Consider the following 14,353-nt stretch of genomic DNA (forward strand, 5'->3'; position numbering starts at 1 on the left):
TTGTACTGGCTCTCACCAAAGTCTGAAATTAATCTTTAAAAAAAATGGCTGAAAAAAAATCAGGCATTTTTTGAGAGTTAGCCAGCACAGCATGTCTCTGCTTTTAAGGTTTTGGTAACAAAAAGAAAACTGTCAGGTGTGATCATGTTGTGGCAGAATGTCTTGCATTAGCCATAGGCTTCCTATGGATTGTTTTTTGAGGGAGGGGAAGTGGTTATGATATACATGAGTGCTGTATGTACTCAGGATGTTAGCATTCCTTGGTTGAAGGGGATGCTTGTAACTAAGATACGGATGTGTTTATTCCAAAAACCCCTATTCATACTCTGGCTCGTTAATTAGGACAAACAATTGTTGGCTATCATAGACATTCACTGCCAATAACACTGGAGAGGCCTATGTTGGAAGATGGCCAAAGTGATAGGATTAATGTTTTGAGCCTCTGAAAGATTATGCTGGAAAAAACTATACCTTTTTTTTGAAACCTCAAGGGCTTCTGCACCTACGCAGGCGGTTTAACACAGCTCTGATTGGGTGCAGCTACCCTGGAGGCTTTCAGTAAGGCTGGTGAAGCATTAACTAGATTCAAAATTCAAAGTAGCTCCTCCTAGAGTAGACCAAGAATATTCAGAAAGACAAGGGTCAGTGCTCTGTGCCTCTGTGGTCTGTGACAATGACTGATTCTCTGCTCCAGTCTGAAGCAGACAGCTCAGGGCTCCTAGCTCTGTGTCTTCTCAGAGCTCCCTTTACAGTATCTCGGGAAGCTGAAAAGTTACCAAATTATCCCAGATACAATTCCCAGAGCCAGAATTCCTTGCACACTCATGCATTTGTCTAAAATCTGATACACTTCAGTGTTTTTTAAATCTTTTTTTTTCACATCCAGTCCCAGAACCAAATGAAAAGAGTTATGAAAAGTTTGAACTATTTCAGTAATTGGAAAATAGTGTCCCTAATGATGAGTGGTTTGAATTTTCCTGGAGCATTTTTGTACTTTTATTTTTGTAAGAACTGGTTTCTGGAAACTAGTCAAGTATAGGAATCCAAGACATATTGAAACAATTTAAAAGCCTGTCTTCTGTAAATGTAGGGTTTAAAGAATTTGTAAAATGGGAGTGGTTGTAAGAAATGTTTAAGAGATTTAAATTTGAAAAAAATAAAACAAAGGAAAACAGCATGACCTGGTAGAAAGAAAATAGTATGCTAGAAAATGTTACAAAATAATAGGATAATCCTATGAAAAAGACACTGCACTTGAAAAAGAAATTTAAAAGCTCCCAGTCATGTATTATAATTATTAAATGAGTAAACCTTGCAATATACCAGCAGGGTTATGAGATGCACTAGCAAGACTGCTGCAGTGGCTGTACTTAGGGAAGAACTCAGAGAAATTTGGCCGTGAGTGCTGTGTGGGTCATGTGAAGGATGACCTCTGCCTGCCTCTGTGGTAGGATCTGCCATGGAAACTCAGGCATGTCCACATCTCTCAGTGGTGCTGCTCCCATGTAGTGGGTTCAAGAGCTATAATGCAGAGCAGTCAGCCAAATAATTTATGTGCTCTTTTAGCAGATGGCTCCAAGACCACAGCTGAAACAAGGCTGCCTCTGCATCTCTTCAGCCCAAACCAACACAAACGGGGCACATTTTAAAAGCAAACCCTAGCTTGCTGTTACTTTGAATCTCATTCGTTCATGTTAGAGTATTCAGCCTGTGGGGAAGCTGAGGTAGAGTGCATGTGCCTCCCATGTGCACGTGCACATGCCCCTTCTCCTCCAGGATTTTGGGAAAAGGTGGAAGGCTGCAGTTCTCTGGCTTCCCTCTTTGCTAAGTGGTTTTGTGCCTGGACAAGAGAGGAGAAGACAAGTGTGTGTTGTCCCAGGTTTCATCTTACCCTCTTCCAAAGGTACAGATATCCCATGGGTGTAACCAAGCCACAGACAAAACAGTACAAGCTCTGGTTTTACCGTGGGTGTGCAGTCGGTTTGGCAGAGCAAGTGGGCCAGGGCTGAGGCATCATCCCTCCATGGCACTGAAACACGTGTGCCTACCCAGACGCTGCCAAGTGGTGTTTTAGGGGCCACAGAAGGTGATTCAGAAAAGGTAGGAGGACTAGTGTTGTGGGAGAGATTCAGCTAAAGGCTTCTGGAGCTAATCTATGTCTTATATTCTCCTGTTCCTGAAATGTGATTTTTATAGCCTCTGGACATGCTACAGGAGCTGTCCTTGGTCAGTTTTCTTCAGCACCCTGAAATATTCTTCTTCGTTACTTCTACCAAATAACTGTGTGACTGCATTTGGAGAAATAAAACTCAGTTTTGCTTAGCATCCCATTATCTATGTCAGAATTTCTTATGCACAGTTATTAACCTCATTTAGTAACATCTGTGTAGAGATACTAAGTGTTTTCTGCACTGTAAATGTACCTTCCACAGTATGAATTAGTACACTGATTCAAGTGGCATTAAAATGAAAAACTGTTTTGAACAGCCACATGCATTTGACAATAACTGTGGCAAAAACAATTTTGTACAAATTGCTCAGAGGATCACACCAGTGATTGAGGGGAGGCTTTCCCTGGCACAGTGAGTCCCAGAGACTGAGCCTGGGACAGGGAACCCTAATGGTCTGCTGCTGTTGCAGGTTGGTGTGTTGATACTGGCTCTGCATAGCTGAACAGCTCAGGTCTCTTCCAGGACCTGCTATGTCTTCTTTGTCCTTTTTGTGCTGATCAGAGTCCAGAAGTATTGCTCAGTCAATGATGCAACAGAAATGGGGTGAATACTGTTGATTCATTAACTTCTATTGAATAATCATTTATCTCAGCTTTAGAAGCATTTGCAAAGAAATTACAGATATTGCCATATTTCACAGTCAACAGCTGTTCTTCTTCCCAGGCAGACAGTAAGTCAGAAAACATAATTTTACCTTGCAAGTATCAAGCATGCCGTTAGTGCCTGGGAATTATTCCAGAACAACACATTGGCGCTGGAGCTGATAGTGTCTGGCTGCCCTGTGTGGAGGGAGGACAGTAGGTCTCAAGGGGCAGCCCAAATTCATGTGAGGTATAGCAGGTCATAGCTACTGTGAAATCTGGCTGGGCATTGAGTTGTACTACATGCTAAATTTAATCATCTTTATGGTAATAGATGCAGGAATTACTTGGTCAAAATCAGTCTATGTTACACAGGAAGTTGGAGTAACAAAGTGTTTCTCTTCCTTTGCAAGCTGGTGATCTTAACATTGAAATAATATTTTTAGTGGCTTCCTGTGGAACTCCTTATGTGGAATGACTGTGTGTGGGACAGGGATCTTTGTGACTGTGGGTTTTGGACAGAAATTCCTTACGCTCAAAGGAGGGTAGCGTGAGGGCAGAGTGTGAATGTGGTTTTCTTCCTGTTAGATGATGGTAGGTTTTCCACTGCTTCTTAACTCTCTGCTTTTTTTTAAGAAATAGGACCAGGGCAACATAATGTTCTGTATTGGCTACTCCATGACTGGAGTCCTGAAGCAAATTTGAAATATATGATATGGATGTTACTGGGAATAGAAACCTCTCCTGGGAAATGAATGCCACTCCTCATCAGTGTCTATCCAGCAAGTGTACTGTGACTTTTTGTTTCACAAGAGCATAACTGGAATCACCACAGCTTATACTTGCACATTCAGAAACTGTCTGCCTAGAAAATGTATGTATGTAACAAGGAAAGTTTTAGGGGATGGTCCCTCTACAACTGCCAGATATAATATGAAAAGTTAATGTGAAAATGAGTTGGTCCGTCAGCTACAACGAGATGTATGCTCTCTTCTGAGAGTTGGATTATTGTAATTCAGAAATGTCAGTTCTGGACCAGTCACAGTTGGAGAAGGACACAATTGACTGAGAATAACATTGCTCCATTAGCTGGCTTCATCCTTTGGACTCTTGTGATGTAAGTCAATGATTTTAGCTGTAATTATATATCCTGTCTTGTTTTTTATATTTGAGAGAGGGAATAAATGCCCCATACCACACCACCTTCACTAAAGCCAGTACATCCTGTTCTATTTATTAAATCTTTTCAAGGTGAGGTCACACTTTTTAAAATTGCCCTCAAGTTCTGAGAGTTACAGCCTTAGATTCTTCTCTGTCCTCCCACTTAGGGAGGAATTCCCTCTTCCATGCAAATGCAGCTCCGCTGGTCTGTGCATGGAGGTCTGACCCCATCCTCTGTTCCAATTGTCCCTGTGGGTAGTGCAGTAGCTGTAGGTGCAGTTCTTTCACTCCTGGAACTTCTTGGGTATAAAGCCTGCTGAAGACTGGGAAGCAACAATTCAGACTGTTGTGAATACTGACATCTTGTTTCCTCTGGTCTAATGTGGAAGAAAATGCACTGGGTGCTGCAAGGGAGGACATCTAACATCGCATGAATACTTTTACCTCATGAAAAGGAATATCAGCAGGATGGTGGGAAACTTTCTGCTTGTGAGCAGAAGGATGGCTCTCTCTCATAAAGACTAAACTTCTGAGATCTACAGGGATTACAAAACACCACTGGTCCAGCTTCACCAAGAGCTATACACTGAGTCTCTCACTGAATACTTTCTTCCACATGAATCATTTCATGGAAACTGAGGGGCTGCTGTGGAACTGAATTCTGTGCAGTGACCTTGGGTTCAGTAATTAAGTCTCAAAATTTGTGCTGCAAAAATCTTTCAGTGACAAATAACAAAGGGGAAGAATATTTTATTTTACACTGTTTGTCTGGCAGTAGTTGTAGGATGTGATCCAAACCCATTGAATGTCAGTGACTATCTTTCTGTTCACTTCAGCGGAGCTGACCTACAGGGTGCTTTGTTTTGGTTCATCCTTATTAGTCAAGTTTAGTCTGGCAGTGCTTAGGGGTGAGCCTAGGATGGCTCTGCTCTATTATTCAGGCACAAAGGAGGCCGTCTGGGCTTGTGCTCTAAACAGAGACATCAACAGAGCAACCAACCATCATACCTTCTCACTGAGAGAGGGAGGGGAAAATTAAAAGCTTGCAGCCTTGGAGTAAAAGAGATGGCAAAAGAAGACATCCACCAGCACTGATATTCCCCTGTGATAGCTTGTGAATGGTTTGTCTTTGCAATTGCTTGGCAATTGCTGGCCAGTTCTCATTGCCTGTGTATCCCAGACTCACTGCATGTGCATTCAGGTAACCTCTGCATGGTCTCAGCAGAAGAAGTTAACTGAGGGCCTAAGTACCTGATTCTGATCTCAACAGCCTTAAAGGGTTTATACACCTCTCAATTAAGCATGTGCTGAAGTGCTTTATTAGTCTGGTGTCAGGTGCTCAGTACCTGAGCCAGGAAAGGCAGAGGGAGAATTTTATACTGACTAGGCTCTGTGAAGAAACAGAAAGTGTTTGTGATTGGTGTAGCCAGTCTGGAATATACCACAAACACTAAATTAATCTCATTTGAAAGCTTTGAATTAAATCTGTTTACTGTGATGGAGCCTCCCACAGTTCCCCACCTTCTTTTTGTTTCCTGGTATATTTTCATTTGGGAAAGCTGCAGTGTGAATGTGTTCTCTGTGCTCAACTGAACAGCAATACTGCTGCATTTTTTGGTATTATTGTTAAAAAGGAAGGCCACAACATCATTAGTTTTTCTCCCTTGCTCCTTTAGATTGCCTTGCATTCCTGTTTAGGTCTTAACCAAAACCTACTTACCTCCCTGTTCTTATCCTTTCAGCTTCTTCAAATGCGATGACTCAGCAGCTACAGGATGAATTTGACAGTAGCGTGGAGAATGCAGAAGCTTGGATGAAGGCCATCCAAGAGAGACTGAGGATCAATGACAACACCAAAGGACCTCGATCTGCCCTAGAAGCCAGACTGAGAGAAACTGAGGTAAGGGGAGAGTGATGTAGCCATTCAGAGGTGGCAGTCACTGCTGCCATTGTTAGACCAGTTATTACTGTGAGCTCTGGAGTTGTACATTAAGAAATTGTCAGCTGCCTCTCCTTTTTGGAGCATTGGTCCTGCACGGATGGGTTCACATCAGTATTCTTTCTAATTTTTTCCATCTGCAAAATGTTTACAGACATAGAAAAAGAGGATTGCAGTTTGATATCACAGGCTTCCAAGACTAGCAGTGGGTTTGGCAGGTTAAAATGTTTACAGTGAGCATGCTCAAACCTGCAACAGTTTCGTTGCTGATTGCAATTACCATAGTAATTTGCAGAAGACCAGCATATCATATAAGAGAATCAGAGCCCGTTGGTGTTCCGTCTCCTCCCGGACTCTGGCACTGAGAGGGAAATATTGTAGTGTCCTGGTAATGACTGTTCTAGAGTAATCCCTTTGTTCTTTTCCATAAACCCTGATAATAAGATGGTTTACTGGTCCCCTTTGTCTTCTCTCTAATGAAAAGGTAAATGTTTTCATTTTTTCCTGGTTTTACTTAATCTCTTGTATAACTCTTCTTGCAGAGATCCTGTTGCAGATTGTACCTGCTCTCTTACTGTGATTTCACATTCATTAACTTCAGTTTCATTAGATGTTATCTAGGTCTTGTAATCTCAGAGAAGGAAACACTCCTATTTGTCCCATCTCTACCATTCATGATTAAAGGGAGTGGTGATATTTCTGTGATTAACACTGAAACTATTTTTATACCTTTATTACCTTTAATTCCAAGTAGTCTGTTCTTTAAATGGCAAAATCTATCCCGTTATTATTTACCCAAAAGCCTTTTTTTGTGTGTGTCTACTCGTATTTGGCCTACCTCTTCTCAAGTTTAACAATTCAAAAGAAATTGCAGGCATACATGGAGGACAAGATACTTTACATGATGGTACAGTGACGTCTTCAGCCTTTTTACTTAACTGTGGTCTACTGGAGGATGGATCTTGCCTCTGGCATAATATGGAGACTGTTCATGGAGAGGTAGATGGTAGCTAGACTTGCATGTCAGTCATGAATATCTGAAGCATTTCCTCTTGGTCTATAGTTTTATTTTTCTGCCCTTAAGTTTTCTTTACCCTTTCCTTTTGTCTGGGAATCTATAATGTGTAGTCTCGAAAAACAGGCAAGAAACACAGGAACTTGAGTAGAAGAGTGGTAGTTTGGAAAAGGGGGTGCATTCATGGCAGAGATAAGAAGTAAGATCTAGAGGTTTGTGGTGATTTAATATGGCCAGGACCAAAGCCCATTGACTTCTGTGGGCTTTAGAGGAGCTCTATAACATGCAAAAAGTCATGTTAGGAGATTTTTTCAATTCAGACTTGGGAAATTCATCATTCTAAAGATTAACAAGTGTCTGTTCTCTCTTCCTGTGTTTAGTTTAATCACCTCCTGCTCCCTTGTTCTGCCTCCTTCCTGAGCTTGGCTTCCCTCTCCAGCTCGTGTGTCCTCGTGATGTGCTTGCTGCTTCACTATTGGCTGTTTTCAAATCCAGTGATCAATTTTCAATTCCTTTTTTGCGTCTGGCTTGTCAATTTTTTTCATACTTCCTTCCTGTGGTTTTTTTTTCAGTTAATTTGTTAATGAAAGTGCCAGCCAATGATAACAATCATGTAAAAAACAGATTTGAAAAAGAAAAATGACTGTACAGCCACTGCTTTCTCTCTGGCTGTTGTTTGCTTTCTGTTGCTTGAAAAATGTCAGGCTCAGAAAACAGCTTTACTCTTAAATTTTTCCTACTGGATGATGGTTATGGCTTGTATTTTCTTTCTTTGCCCTACCCTTTGCCATGCTTTCCTGGATTCTGTTAATCACACTTTTCACAGTAGATAATTTGTCCAAACACCTGTTTGTATGTCACATGCAGGTGCGCTGTGTACATGCCAAAAGAACAGTCTTTTCCCAGAATGTGAGACTGGAAATCTGAAAGTCTTTTATTTGGTCTCACCTTTGCAATAACTGACATGCTTTTTTTTTAACAAATCCCATAGGTCTAATTTTTCCAGAAGTAGTTGCTGATTTTGAACCTCCTGGTGTTTTTATTATAGAAGCCTTTTTCTTCAAACTCAAAAGCCTACAGTTTGTCAGGAGTTTATGGAAGAACAGCAAGAAAAGTTAATCTGATGGCATCGGAAGTTTGGATAAAGTGATGTTGAAAGCTGACATCCAAATTGGAGCATAATTAATCTGTTATATTGTACAGAACTTGTTCTGTTTTTTCCATTTCTGGATAGAGGAAGACAGTTTACTTAAAATTAGATGACTCAACTTTCAGTTCCTGGCATTTCTATTTGTGCAAGATGCACGTTTTCACCAATCTGTAACTTAGCAATTAAGGGTCAAAGCAAAACTTGGTAGCAGGCACAAAATTCCACTAGTTAATTTCTCCTGGCTTGTTTTCTAAGCCGACTTTTATTTGCACTAGGAAGCCTTTTTAATATGCTTTATGATTTCTTATATTAGACCTTAAAATTGAGACGTTGCAGTGTACCCTGTGGAGATTGGCTCTACGTGCTTTGGCAGGTGGGGGAGAACAGCTGGCATGTGGCAACATAGTGCTATAATTTATAACAGCAGTGCAAACACAACCACAGGCATTTCATAGAAGATTATCTGTTTTTTCTAGCTAACTTAAATGTTTTTCAACTGCTGCGTGGCTTTAAATTCAGTTCTTTAGAATGTTTAAGAATAAACAAGTCTGAAGAAAAGTTCATATTTTTCTTTCAGGAGAAGCTTTGCAGCAGGGAGTGAGGTGAGAAGGATTAATTGTCAGTGTTGTATAGAAACATTTCCATCCCACCATAGCATTAGGTTAACGATTGAACTTAATGATCTTAAGGGTCTTTTCCAACCTAAATGATTCAATGAATTCATGATTAAGGGTAAACCCAAAGTTTACATTTCATCAATTACACTTGCTTTCTTTTCATGCTTTCAGTTATCGTTTGTTTTTCTCATAGAAAATACGTGCACTGGAACCAGAAGGCAGCTTGAAAATGGACTTGATTCTTGTGAAGGCAGATGCTGCTCTTCGCAGCATTGGTGAGGATAAGAAGCACGAGGTACTATCTAAACTGAAAGACATTAAAGCCTTGTGGGAAGAGACAGCCATATACATTACTCATTGTCACAGGTAAGACAAACTTACTCTTTGGTGTGCTGAGGCAGTTGTCTCATCCCATGCTTTCTTAAAACACTTCCTGCCTCTCTCTGCTACCTTGATTGTAGGTAGAAATTCCTGCTAATAATCTCAGTCCCATGAACATTTTGGGGACTGTGTAGGGAGAGAGGGTCAGTGGGACCTCAGGGCTCTGCCTTCACAGCCTGGCCCAGCTGCCTCATCATCTGGCATGATGAGTTTGGTCAGACACAGGGACCTTGCACAAAATATTTCTTCCTCAAAGGAGGGAAGGCTTGAGAAGTGAATCTGCACTCTGTGAAATCAGAGCAGCTTAAAATTGCTGAGAACCTTATCTGTTGCTTTGAAGGCCTTTTGAGCTTGTTGGTCTCCACTGCTCCCATCTTCATTTCATCTAACACATCTCTCCTGCTCTCCCAACAGCCGTATTGAGTGGGTCTGGCTGCACTGGAGCGAGTACCTGAAAGCCCAAGATGAGTTTTACACATGGATTCACAACATGAGGGTGACCTTGGAGCCTGACATTGAGTTGCAGCTTGGCTTGAAGGAGAAGCAGTGGCAGCTGAGCCATGCTCAGGTTCTGCTGAATGATGTTGTAAATCAGTCAGTCCTGCTGGAAAGGCTGCTGGAGGAAGCTGCTTCCTTGTTCAGCAGGATAGGTGACCCCAGTGTTGACGAGGATGCTCAGAAGAAAATGAGAGTGGAATATGAAGGAATCAGACAAGAAGCTCAGGTACGCTTATAAGGAGTGGGAGGTGTTCAAATTGCACCAGTATTCATACGTTTCACCATACAGTATTGTTTGCTATCTGCTCCTTGAGTCATGCTGCTTGGTAGGACTGCAAAAGGAAACAAAGCTGAGGACCCCTGTTCCTTCAGTCAGTGGACTGTTTGCAACAGTTGTCAAGTTTCAAGATGAGCTGTTAATTGGGATGCTCTTACACAGTACCATATAGTATGTTGTTGAAAAGTAACTGCAAGCTGCTTGCTGTGTCCCAGTGAATATTGCTTTAGGCCATCTCTAATATAAAGTTTGAATTGTTCCTAGTCTTTCAGCACATTAGTGATTCTTGTATAACCAGATGCAAAGTACCCATTCCTAGAGCTAGGGAATATTACAACCATGCACCCTTGTTGGAGGAAGTAACATTAGCCCAGATCCAGAGCTGCACTCCCTGCCTGCAGAACTGGGAAACGTGGAGGTAGGAGTCAGCTGTGGCCCCCCACTTTGCTCAGCTCATCATTTCCAGTATCTGAAGGATTTTCGTGCACACAGGTACTAGTTCTTGCCTGATGCTTATCTTCCAGTTTCAACAACCATTAGATAGGCTAGTGTAAGACATCCTACTTCATTTTTCAGTACCAGTGATTTCCTTTGACCCTGTTCCTGAGTGAAGATTTCAGAAAAAGCTCATGCTTTTCACTTTTAAAAGTCAGGTAAAGACAGGACGAGACCATGTGGTGTGGCTGAGGGGAAGATATCTATGAGTGGGTAGAGGAATTCAGTTTCTTCATAGCAAATCAATAGAAAGGCTCTAAGGTATATTTTAAATATATGTATAGACACATCTATCCCAAACAAAGAAATTAAAACCTGGTTTTTGTCTCACAGTGGCTTCCAGGAGTTTCATAGTCTAGAGTTTTCTGTTGCAAATACAAATAATTTTCATTACATTGGTTCTGCTATCTGCCTCTGTTATAATTCTGCCTTCTATTTATTCCTACACCTACACCTGAGTCTAGACAGTGATGTATGCTTTCCCTCCGTGGGTGCTGTCATACAGAGTTAACTTCAGATCACACTGGAAGAACAACATTGGGATGCTCATGCCATTTCCCTACTTGCTCTATGGATACTTTTAATGAAAAATACCCCGAACCTCTAAACAACAAAAAAATTCTGAGCTGGCACCTTTTTTGAGCATGAAATTGAGGTATTTTTTAGCCATAAATATACAACTACTGCTAATGTCTCTCCAAAACTGAGAGTATATTTTGAAGTTCTGTAACTGCAGCTTCCACAGAGAAGCCACCAACAGATTCTAGCCTCTACACTGATTGTTTATTTTTGAAGGTGGATCTTGATTACAAGGCAACTGGTTTTACAAATAAGAAGATTTGTGGAAATTTAGGTGTTGTCAATCTAGATTGCCATTTAAAATTCTCATCACTCCCTCCTAACCAAGCTTTGTCTTTGGTTTTGAAGCGGGAGACAGTCATTAGTTATTTTAATAAGGCTGTTCTTTCAATCCAGTAATTTGAATACTCAAAGCCAGAATTTGACCTGTCTGAGACTGGTTTTACGTAGTGTGATTTCTCTAACTGACTTGGATACATGCTGCTGTAAATGAGATCAGGAAGTGGCTCACAGTAGTTAGACAAAATACGTCTTTATGTTTCCAGTCAACTGAGACACCAGAAAAAGCTTTTCTTTGGCATTGGTTATAAATAGCACATTTCATAGAAGGATGGAGTGAGAGAATCCAGTTAAGAAATCTCTCTTTCAGGAGATATGGAACACAAAAGGGAGTGGGAAGCCTTGGATTTTGCAACCAAAGTAAATGCAGAGTTCATCATCTAATGCCAAGGCTACAGGCACATTGGGAATCATGTTGGAAAGTATAACACTAGTTAGAGAAACCCTGACATCTCTTCCAACAGGCAGGAAGAGTGAATGAAAGAGACGCAGAGTTGTAAGGGGATTGCTCTTGCCCCACACATGATGAGAGGCGAGGCTAAATGTGCCTTGCAGATGCCAGCTGAATGCCTGAGCTGCCTCCCAGAGGAGGCTTTCTGGTGTTTGTAGATTACACTTGTGTTTGAAGAGCATTTTTAGATCCTGTGCAGTTGTCCAGCTCTATCAGAAGGCAGGCTGTTGGTCAGTGTTTCTTAAATGGTTTGCTTCTCTGGTATGAGCAAATGATGTGGTTTTTGTTTTTTGGTTTTTTTGTTTTTTTTTTTTTTTTTGTTGTTGTTTTTTTTTTTTTTGGGGGGGGGTTGTGTGGGGTTTTTTTGTTTTGTTTTAGTTTGTTTTTGTTTTGTTTTGTTTTGTTAGTTTGTTGTTTTTTTTTATTTTCTTAGTGCTAACGTGTTCTTAACATTCCTAAATTTTAAAAGCACATAATTTTCTTTTAATTGCGTCGGCAGGAATATTTTTAGATGTGGAAGCCGTTTCCTATGTGCTTTCCCTTGCCCAGTAATTTGCCATATGCAGAGGTAGATGATTGTGTGTTTTAGCATAAATAGTGTCTGAAGATGGTAAGAAAAGTTGATATACAGTATGTTGATATTTAGACAAATATATAAAATATTTTTGAGCACAGCAAATTAGTTTCAGTCCATGTTGTCTCTGTTAACTGAAACCTGGATAGTTGTAATGGGTTTGCTTAGGCACCCTAGAGCTAAGACTAAAAGCACCAGGAAGGGCTACAGGAGCTTTCTGTACTCTACTTGAGAATCCACAGTGGGTTTAAAGCAGGAACTTCCTTATGTGATCTAGATTGCCTTCTGGAGGAGACTTACTTGCTTTTGCTGACTGTAAGGGGATCTTAGGGGAGAGGGTTTCCTATGCCTCTATCCACCTTCCTTGAGTACCCAGGGCTGGGCATATCCTGCTTGGACACATTTCCTTCTCTGTAGCCCATGGCAAACCCATTCTTTTCCTGTCAGTGTTCTCACTCTTTCCAGGGCCATGTCCTTCATAATGTCTCCTCACATTAACCAAATGCGTGTGGACGTTGAGTTTCACACTGTCCTGCTCCCTGAACAGTTAACCTAACAGGAGCGAGTGATACCATATTTTCCATCATTGGAAAGTTTTCCTGCCTAACTTCTTGGAGGGCCAACTCAGCCAGCTGTTTGTAAGCCTTTTGTCTGACAACTTGCACAGTCTGTCCAGATCCATGGCGTCTATTCCTTGACCTGATAGACCAGCAGCACACCCAAATTGTGCACTCCTTTGTTTTGGCTGAACAGCCTTGGCCAAGGGTGGGTCATTTTGACTTCCTTTTAACCCCCTTATATATTAGCATAAGATTTTTGAGCTTGATGTCTCCACTTTTGATATTCTGATTTACACCCTTTGGAGCTTCTCTCAGTGCAACAAATTAGCCTAATTGCCTGGAATCAATAAGCTTGCCCTGACTTGGTTCACATGGGTGTGTGGCCCATTTATGCCGCTACAAGGTTGCCTTCTTCAAGTCCCTAACTCGAGGTCCAGGAGTAAATTGTTAAACCTCTGCAGATGTGAGAATCAAGGCAAGGGGATTCAACAATTGAGATATTCTGTGGATACATCTTGGCCACAGAAAACTGCAGCCATAATTCTGCCTTTTGGTCTCATCCAAACGCGTGTATGGGTAGTGCAGCATTTCATCCTCCATGGGAAGTAGTTGTCCCTTAGCTATCACTCTTTTGTCCCACAGTGAGTCAACTAACTTTAGGGGAGTCACTCATCATTTGCACAAGTCACCAGAGACTGCAGTGGCAGTGTAGAAAACACACCGATGTTGTGCCACATGGAGAGTGGTGGCTTTGTACTTAACCTGGGCTTAACCACAGGCTTAACCTATCCCAAAGGTGAACAGCAAAGTCCCGGAGTGACCACAACCCACAGCCCATGGGAGGTCCTGTGGTGACTGATTCTTATGTCATTCTCCTGTTGGCCTGGCTGGAGAATAGACTGACAGAGTGGTGATGGCTCACTGCCACCTCAGGCAGGTTGACAGGTGTGGGGACATGTCCAGAGCATCACAGAGACAAGGAAAATGCAGAGGGGACTTAGCAGCTCTGCCTACAATTGCAGCTGTCACCCTACTCTTCTCTGTGGAGGGCAACTGTGAGGAAGCTCTGCTCAGAGGCAAGTGATGTGTCCTATATTACACAAGATGAAACTCGTCCCATCGTCTGTGGTAGCAAAGACTTTCAAGGGTGCTGCAGGCACTAATGGATTATGCAAGGAAAGGTGGTTTTTTTTTTCTAATGTACTCACAGTGTAGCTCAGCTGCTCTCTGTGCCAACTGGTAAAGGGCAAGAAAAAATCAGTCTGATTTTCCAGAAAATAATACTTAAGTTTGATGTTATAGTAATGAAATAGCAGAGCAGGATTCCTTGTGATTTGTGTCAAAATCAAAAAGGCTTAAACTTCAGCTAGCAAACAAGTCTAGTCTGAGGAAACGTGACTGTCTTGTTGTGAGGAGTGCCAGAGTGGAGCAGCAGGGAGGAACTCGTGACGTGTAGGCCCCTGTAGATTCAGGGATTGTCGGTTATAGGGAGCACACACAGTAAT

General features: G+C 41.6%; 1 protein-coding gene across 2 annotated transcripts in view; it reads left to right on the plus strand.

The window, feature by feature from the left end:
• The window catches only part of SYNE3 (spectrin repeat containing nuclear envelope family member 3), a 67,142-nt gene that overhangs the window by 16,166 nt on the left and 36,623 nt on the right, over positions 1 to 14,353 (plus strand). For both annotated transcript variants that reach the window (XM_027637913.1, XM_027637912.1), the window contains exons 2-4: positions 5,716 to 5,873; positions 8,888 to 9,060; positions 9,490 to 9,799. In XM_027637913.1, the coding sequence (XP_027493714.1) occupies positions 5,730 to 5,873; positions 8,888 to 9,060; positions 9,490 to 9,799 (627 nt within the window). In that variant the 5' untranslated portion in view covers positions 5,716 to 5,729. The remainder of the gene's footprint in view (positions 1 to 5,715; positions 5,874 to 8,887; positions 9,061 to 9,489; positions 9,800 to 14,353) is intronic.

Source organism: Corapipo altera, unplaced genomic scaffold, assembly GCF_003945725.1.
Source record: "Corapipo altera isolate COAL_440 unplaced genomic scaffold, ASM394572v1 23, whole genome shotgun sequence".
Lineage (NCBI taxonomy): Eukaryota > Metazoa > Chordata > Aves > Passeriformes > Pipridae > Corapipo > Corapipo altera.